The sequence below is a fragment of the Habropoda laboriosa genome, unplaced genomic scaffold (assembly GCF_001263275.1).
Source record: "Habropoda laboriosa isolate 0110345459 unplaced genomic scaffold, ASM126327v1 scaffold816, whole genome shotgun sequence".
NCBI classification, from domain to species: domain Eukaryota; kingdom Metazoa; phylum Arthropoda; class Insecta; order Hymenoptera; family Apidae; genus Habropoda; species Habropoda laboriosa.
Genome location: NW_017101002.1, coordinates 981,367 through 989,720, shown reverse-complemented (window position 1 = coordinate 989,720; position 8,354 = coordinate 981,367). Strand labels below are relative to the sequence as shown.

Sequence of the window (8,354 nt, the reverse complement as noted above, 5' to 3'; positions counted from 1 at the left end):
TTTCCCGAGGAAATCCGGAAACGCGTCAAAATGCGAATGAACCAGACGAAGCTGCTGTCTCTGGCAGACTCGAATTCGCCTTAGTGAGATCCTGCTTTTCTTCCATACGTTCGATGATAATAGCGAAACCTAAAGGAAGATTCGATGCGCCGCTCGATGGAAGAGTGGGTTAGGTTCCGTGATCGGCGTAATCCCTTGAGGAAAAGAGAGAGAGAGAGAGAGAGAGAGAGAGAGGCGAGAGAGAAGTTGACGCGAGTGGAATACCGGCGGTAACCGAACGCAAGCACGTACGCAAGCGCACATCAAAACGATGCGTCTCGTTGATCAACTGTTGTTGCTTTCCCTTCTCCTCTCGCTGGGCAATCAGGTCGAAGCTATTTGGCCCAAGGTCACCAATCCCTTATCCTCCGTCTTGTGGAATTTTTACTCGCGATCGACCAATCCCACCCCCGCGAGTTCCGCCCTGTCGTCGTTCGAGGAAGATGATTGCGTTGGGTGCGCGCAGAATAAAGTTAGCCTACTTGCGACCGATACGATTTTAACGGAGATAAGGGTCGAATACGTGAAGCAACAAATCCTCAAGAAATTGCGGCTCTCCAAGCCACCCGAGATATCGATGCCGATCTCGACCTTGCCGATGCCTCTGATAAATGGTCGTGTGCTCGAACTTCGACCCGGAGCGCCGCTCGAACCGGAAAGATCAGTCGACAGTTTCTATGGAAAAACCGATCAAATCGTTGTCTTTCCGAACGAAGGTTAGTCCCTGCTAAGTCGTCACCCGTTTTTCTTCTCCCGTATTTCGGCAGAAACCTGCACGCTCCAACCGAAGGAGGAGAGTGCGAACAACGATTCTGCATTTGCATACTCTTTTCTCTCGATAACATCTTGTTTACGTATCGTCGACACATCCTCCCCGCACAGTCACGATTCATTCACATTGGCCATTTACAAAAAGACTCTTTTATAGTAACTTAATAACAACGCGAACTGACGTAATTACGGTAAAAAAAAGAAATTGTCTCACTCCTTTTTACGCGAGTGCAACGAGAAAAGTTGGATAGGACAGGGTATGCTGTGCGCGTTATTCTAGAAGAAGGGTGGTCGGTCGGTAAGGTCGACTACGTAATATGTAGGTACATACATATGTACAGGGTAAATGAAACCGCGCGTTTCAAACAATGTGACAAATGTTTCAGGTATAGCCGATTCGAAAAAGTGTCAACAAAAATCGAACCATATGACGGGGTTCCGTCAAATTTCAGCCTGTTTCACCTTTTATCTACCGAACGAAATGCAATTCGTGGATGTGACCACTGCGCAACTTTGGTTCTACAAGGGGTACGACGACAACGACGACATGAATCAAACTTTCGTGCTCTCCGAGCTCGATCATTGGGATCTAAGTGGAAACTTTGAAAAGAATACCATCATGGCAATCTTCGAAACTGATATTGGAGGTAGGTGAATCAAAGTTACCTTTGAAAGGCGCTCGAGGACACTTTGAATGAAAGTGAGTGGGTGTATGAGTGAGCGAGAGGGGGTGAAAGCAGTAAGATACACAAGTTGCCGAAGCGGAATACGCTATGCGAAGATAATACGGAAGATTCCTACGTAAGTACTTATATATCTGTTGCCACTTGTTAAGGACTTTAGACTGTGAGGGGCTATGTCGGCGAAAACGCAACGCTCTTCTGATATAAACTCCGTCCTCTGCTGTTCGAAGATTACGTTACAAACGTGTACATATATACCAATTAATGCCAGTACCATATTTTTCACTCGAATGTTGCGTCTTCTATACCTTGTATACCTTGTAGTATATGTATCTATGTAGTTTGAAATATGATTGAAATATTGCCACGGGAAAGCGATTAAAGGAGAAACGACCGATCGATGTTTCAGAGGGATGGGTGAAGACCGACGTGAGCTTCACGCTGAACAAATGGGTGAGAGAGCTTCGGTTGAACCACTCGATACAGATTGCTTGCAGTACCTGCTCGATCGACCGAGTTACCGCGCCCGTATCCGTCGAGCAAACGTTGAAACCTTTCCTCGTGATACACACATCGCCCTTGCCGCAGAAAAATAGACCCAAGAGGAATTCAAACTGCCTGCCTGAAATGACAGAATGCTGCAGGGACGAGCTCTACATTAATTTCGAAGACATCGGTTGGAGCCAATGGATTCTTCATCCGAGAGGATATCACGCCTATTTCTGTCGTGGCTCTTGTTCTTCCGTCGCTTCCTTGACTGTCAGTAGCTCCCCCTACAACAACGTCATCATTGTAGGCATCTTTTCTTTTATCGATACATTTTATCGATCGCACACTTATTTCCGCCCACTAACTTACTCCCTTCTTTACTTTTCTCCTTTCAGAAGTTGTTGAACAACAAACATGCTGCTGGTAATGCGATGCATGGTAAAAACGAGATCGTCCCGTGCTGTTCGCCTACGCAATTGTCACCAATTCAGTTGCTCTATGTCGATACGAACAACACGATCACGCAAAAAACACTGCCAAACATGGTGGTCGAAGCCTGTGGTTGCATGTAATTCGCCAAATATTAACCAGATCCCCTCCCTCCATTCAAAATATCCATCCCCTGCATACACGTATACCTATGTACATATTTACTTTTCGCTTCGACGCGAACATTATCTTCTCTCTTCTGCTTCTGATACCTGCCTCGAGCGATTCAGAAACCACGATCAGGCTTTCCACGATTACAACACGACCCTCCCCCATTAACAATCACTTCGTCGTGAATAAACACGAGCGTGTCATTTCGGAGACGAATGAAAACGAAACCGACGATTATTCAAATACAAACTCGTTTGCATGCAGAGTCGTGTGAACGATCGAAAGAAACAGTATTCCTCCTCTAGCGATAGGGCGCTGCTTGCGCCGAAATCCTACCTTTAATCTAATTATTTCATATTTAACCGATCGAAACGCAATCGCGTAATTGTGTAATCGAATTCGATGATACAATTTATTTATTATTAAACCAAATCAATTATATTATATCGTACATATGCAATATTCGAATAGACGAAGCGATCCATCCTTCCGCGGGAAACTCAAACCTCACCTCTTCTTCCTATTTCTCCCACTCTTTCTCTACTTGTAAACTTTACTAGGAAGTACATATGTATGTGGACTACCGCAAACAAGGATGATACACAGCCATCGATTTTCTGCATCTGCACCTATGTATTCAATTTAGAACGTCGCGTAACATCGGGCTAATGTCGATTCACATTTTACCATTCTGATATTACCGACCACTGCTTCTTACTGCTTACAACTTGTTAGCGATATTATCATAAACTGGATACATACACTGTGAACGTTGTTTGTGCTATTTCTTTTCTTTTTTATTTACCTAATTTTATCTACCGTAAAGAGCAAGAGTGAAGGAAACTAAGCTAAAACATATACACAAGTACATATATGTATATTTTGTTTCGTAACAATCACGAAAGATAAAACTGATGCGTGACGTGATGGTCATTTGTAGAAACGCGACACAATTTCGTTCTTCGTTCTTTGAATACTCGCGAGATTGAAAACAAGACGCGACGGAGCCAGACGCGATACCGCTACAGCCACCAATTGGAAATGAACGCGGTGCATGAATCGGTGTGCGATAAAGCCCAATAGTTTGGGCCTGTTTACAAACGTGGAAATTAACAACGAGCATCGCGCGCGCGCGTGTTTGTGTGATGTGTGTGTTGTTTGTATCTTCGCAATGCTGTCTGAGGTTGACGTATTCATCAGCAATTATACTCTTGTCGATCCTGACATATATCAACTTTGGGTCGACGGTCATTCGTGTAAGTTCGTCCAGTAAAGTTATGTGAAAGAGTAGAACTGTTGATTGAATAAAACTGCATCTACCCCGAGTATTCGGTAGAAAGGTAAATGTAATCAACTTAACCGTTCTTTCCACATTCAGCGAGCGAAGCGGTTAACATCTTACATCAACGAGGAATATGTCACCAGACGAATGCTCCGATCGAGTTAGTGGCTTCCGATATTCTCGATCATTATCGGACATACGCTTTATTAGAAAAATTACTTCATGCGCCTACCAAATTGGCGAGCGAACAACTCGCCTTCCAGATCGAACCTCAAACTAGTCAGATGCTTATCGAAATGTGAGCAACATATTTTTTCTTCTTTTTTTTTTGTATCCTGTCCAATAGGTCGAAATTTCTCTTCAATCGTAATTCACAGGTACTACGAATTCGACGATGTTGTCATTAGAGAATTATTAGGTAAAAAGATAACGTCCAAAAGCAGAAAGGATATGGACGAAGTGTCGGAAAAAACTGGTATCACGTTGAAGAGTTGTCGTCGACAGTACGATAATGTGAAAAGAGTGTTCAAAGCTGTTGAAGATTTGCCAGGTTCTTTGGCTGCCAATATCGAGCAACATTTTTTACTATCCGAAGACCTTGCCAAGTAATCTCGATAAGAAAATTATTACTTTCGCTATAAACGTGTACGATTAAGTTTGCGTTAATATTTATAATTATTTAGGAGATATGCTGCTGTGGTATTCATAGCGTGTCTTCGATTCGAGATGAACAAAAGGAAGCTTCAATTTCTAACGTTTCCTGACTTATACCATTGTGCCAACAGTATGATGTCATCTTGGACGTACCGTTGTGTTGGATCAGAATATTTTGACACTGACTTGGATAGAGAATTCTTGCTAGAATTAGCAGAATGTAGGGTACTTTTGGAAAATGACAAACATCACAAGCAGTACGTTGGTTGAACGTAGAAGAATTGTAATTATTGCGAATGCATAATGTTCTCGCAACTATGCATTGTATCCTATTTGGTTACAGTTTAGTGTGCATCAAGCTTAAACCTATGCTTTTAGAACGTTCGTATCAAGAGATAGATACAAACTTTCGTTCGTACACCAGAGCTATTCTAGGAATAGGATGTAACCTTCATCGTTCCAGAGATCTACGGTTTTTCTTTCTGGAATTGGTAGAGAGATGTATAGAACCGTGGCGTCAAGCAAATTGGACGCATACGGATCTCAGAAATTTTCTATCAGTTTACACACAATGCGCGCTTGATATGGATGTACTTAGGTAAATATTAAGCGTATCGTCTTATTTCGATGTACAAGTTACGATATTTCGCTATACTTACCGTCTCAATTTCTTTACCAGAGACAATGAACTGAGAGATGCATTCGAACGTTACATGACCGTTGTTACGTGCTGTTTATTGCGTATGCATCATACATGACTATTAACCGAAGATGAAGATGGCACGCAAAAAGTTAACGTGATTGACAACGACGATAAGTGATAGAGGTGGAAAATAATATAAAATCGAGGAAGTGTATGTATACTGCAATTTATTAAGTTTCGGTAATAAATAATTGATAAACAAATGCAGCGTGTTTACTCGTTCGTTATATCATACATGTTCAGAATTTAAAATTTTATTACGTCACCTATGTATCTCGGGTACATTTGAAAATTATCATTCGAGATACTTTAAAGCGAGAGGTGTCACCGTTAATAGCGTTCATTTGCACGCGTGTGTGTGTGTGTACACATGCACGCATGCATACAACACACAAATACGCACGCGCGCATGTAACGAAGGTATCGAAACAGCTAATTAAATAATATAAACACTATTAAGGCTTTGGAACGATCGAAATGTCCGACCACACACACCTCCCTTGTACAAAGGTAATACGTCTCAGAATTTGCACAAGTTGTTGCGCATAGACGACACGCTTGCACGTATCAAGTCAGAAGAACACATTGGTTTTTAAATAACGCGTACGTTTGTGAATCACACAATGTACATCAAGTATTGTGAATTGAACGAAATAACTCCCTGCTAATTATGAAATCTTACGATCAACAAACTTTGTACTTATTTACTCTCTATCCAAGGAGAAAAATTAAGCGGAAGGTCATATAGGGACAGGGATCGAGGATCGTGAGAAAGTTGAGGGAGCGGTAGATGGGAAATTGTAATTTTACCTAAAGATCTGTACAAAATAATTACTCTACCAAACCTAGTACTTTATTTACCGCGTATACTATGTCCTTCATTTGCGGTAAAGATGCAATTTCCAGCGTTTTGGCATACGGCATAGGTGTATCAACACCTGTGATACGAACGACCGGCGCATCGAGATGGTAGAACGCTTCGCCTAAAAAGAAAGGAGACGGTTAATTAGAAAGGAAACGATCATACGACGAAGAAGTGGCTTACTTTCAGAAATTCTGGCGCTAATCTCCGCTCCGATGCCACATTGTGGCCAACCTTGTTCCACAGTCAAAACATGATTCGTTTTCACTACTGATTGTACAATGGTGTCTATGTCTAGTGGTCTCAAAGATCTAAGATTTATCACTTCCGCCTCTATTCCTTTTCCCGCAAGTTCATTCGCTGCTTCGAGAGCTTGCTCGACTGCCTTGGAATGTGCTACTAACGTAACGTGCTTGCCAACGCGTTCAATCTTCGCTTTACCAATTGGCACAAGAAATTCTTTCGATAAAGCTTCGTCTGACATAGGATATTGAATACCGTATAATATTTCATTTTCTAATACGACAACTGGATCGGGATCTCGAATAGCAGCTTTCAACAAGCCTTTCGCATCTTCGCTGTTGTAGGGTGATACTACTTTTAAACCAGGACAGTGACTGTACCAGGCACCGAAGCATTGAGAATGCTGAGCTGCTACACCTGCAGCAGCTCCGTTTGGCCCACGAAAGACAACTGGTACATTTACCCTACCAGCAGACATATAGAAGGTTTTGGCAGCAGAATTGATAATCTGATCGATAGCTTGCATAGAGAAATTAAACGTCATAAATTCGCATATAGGACGTAAACCAGCCTGAAACATTGAACGAAATAGAGGGTATTAGAGGAAAGGGGAAAGAGAGAAATAGAAGAGGACTAGGTATGTCATAGAAAAAGTGCGTGTCTGCGTACCATAGCAGCCCCAACAGCTATACCAGCAAATCCTGCTTCAGTGATAGGGGTATCAATGACACGTTTGTCCCCATATTTTTTCCAGAGGCCCCTAGAAACTTTGTACGCTCCGTCGTACAAAGCCACCTCTTCTCCGAGTAAAAACACCTTTTCGTCTCTTTCCATTTCTTCATCCAGGGCGGAGTTCAAGGCATCTCGCACAGTCATCTATATAGCGCAGGTTAGAGAAGAAAAAAGAAAGGCGCGTTAAGGTTATTTTTTTTAACCCGTAGCAGTTTCTATTTTCTTGTGACAACGATCGAATCATTAGAAACGACGCGTTGCGCAAAACGTTATTGCAAGTTTCAATCGGAAGAAGTGATGGGTGAATAATTGGGATCGAAAATGAATGACCTTTGTCGTCCTTCAAGGTGCAACAAGCAGATCGTACGATTCACTAAGCGAATGAAATAAACGAAATTATAGTGGCAGAGTAAAATGAGAAGAAAGTAATTTGGGGGGACATGCATCTTTTACTAGAAAGGCTGTTTCCATTGTAGGAAGAAAAGTGTGTGCACGCGATCGTGATCTTGTCAAAGACCAGAGAGGTTATGTTCGAAGTATGTTGAGAGTTACGTTCATTCTAATAAAGGTTATTTCTTACCTGCTGTGCGGCACTCCATTTTGACGTAGAAAAGGAACGTCGAACAACTCTCCTTACGACTGACTAGAAACAACGAACAATCGATAATATGAATTTTTCACTTTTCCCGAGCATATGACGAATGTCATATGTTCCACTAAAATTGAGACTCGAACTCGTTCTCTTTTCGAACGTATATATTTACCGAAAACATTGTAGGCCGTCGATTGTTTAATAATCTCCAAATTTCGAATTGTTTTAATCGATCGTATTGCTCTTAGTCGTCGTCATTCACGTGCGTCACCAGGGCCTCTGGTTCGTGATTTTGTCTTTGCCACAGATCGAAATGCGGAACGGTAGCAGAGGAGCTCAAGGTCAATAGGCGAACTCTTATGAAACGCGTTTACTATGGTTTAGATCTTTACACCGACGATCTGTTGGGGGTAATCGAGAAAGAGGGGTCGGATCGTCGAATCGCTGCTGATCGTTCGCTTTCTAATCATTTTTGCAATATTACCGTGGTTCGCGTAAAATTCTGCGAAATTATAAAAGAATAGAATATATTCCATTGGATTCGTAACGATAGTAGAGATAAGTAGGATGCGCCACTTTTTCTAACCAATGATAGGCAGTGGAGCTTATGATCTAGCCAATCGCAGCATGATCTAACGAACCGGCTTTTTTCTTCGCCGCTGGGCACGGGTAAAACAGATTCGTAGTTTATTTGGAATAAGACG

The 8,354-nt window shown here is 42.1% G+C and overlaps 3 protein-coding genes across 4 annotated transcripts in view; 2 read left to right on the top strand and 1 right to left on the bottom strand.

Annotated features, from left to right (window-relative positions):
• The first annotated feature begins 231 nt into the window (after positions 1-231).
• Positions 232-3,231, top strand: LOC108577783 (inhibin beta C chain). The gene is made up of 4 exons (XM_017940986.1): positions 232-755; positions 1,197-1,457; positions 1,903-2,285; positions 2,378-3,231. The coding sequence occupies exons 1-4, from the start codon at positions 311-313 to the stop codon at positions 2,552-2,554; spliced, it is 1,266 nt and encodes a 421-aa protein (XP_017796475.1). The 5' UTR covers positions 232-310; the 3' UTR covers positions 2,555-3,231.
• Positions 3,232-3,744: 513 nt separating this feature from the next.
• On the top strand, positions 3,745-5,377 carry LOC108577761 (acidic fibroblast growth factor intracellular-binding protein). Its single transcript, XM_017940954.1, has 6 exons — positions 3,745-3,838; positions 3,961-4,162; positions 4,242-4,469; positions 4,548-4,775; positions 4,862-5,116; positions 5,198-5,377. The coding sequence occupies exons 1-6, from the start codon at positions 3,754-3,756 to the stop codon at positions 5,274-5,276; spliced, it is 1,077 nt and encodes a 358-aa protein (XP_017796443.1). The 5' UTR covers positions 3,745-3,753; the 3' UTR covers positions 5,277-5,377.
• Positions 5,378-5,954: 577 nt separating this feature from the next.
• Positions 5,955-8,354, bottom strand: part of LOC108577759 (pyruvate dehydrogenase E1 component subunit beta, mitochondrial) — a 3,904-nt gene continuing 1,504 nt past the window's right edge. Inside the window, exons 1-5 of one of the 2 annotated variants that reach the window (XM_017940952.1) lie at positions 7,823-8,111; positions 7,639-7,701; positions 6,996-7,202; positions 6,267-6,897; positions 5,956-6,204 (exon numbers count right to left, since the gene is read on the bottom strand). In XM_017940952.1, the coding sequence (XP_017796441.1) occupies positions 6,053-6,204; positions 6,267-6,897; positions 6,996-7,202; positions 7,639-7,701; positions 7,823-7,831 (1,062 nt within the window). In that variant the 5' untranslated portion in view covers positions 7,832-8,111 and the 3' untranslated portion in view covers positions 5,956-6,052. Of the gene's footprint in view, positions 6,205-6,266; positions 6,898-6,995; positions 7,203-7,638; positions 7,702-7,822; positions 8,112-8,354 lie in introns of those variants that run through there. The other variant, XM_017940953.1, reaches the window with a different exon arrangement.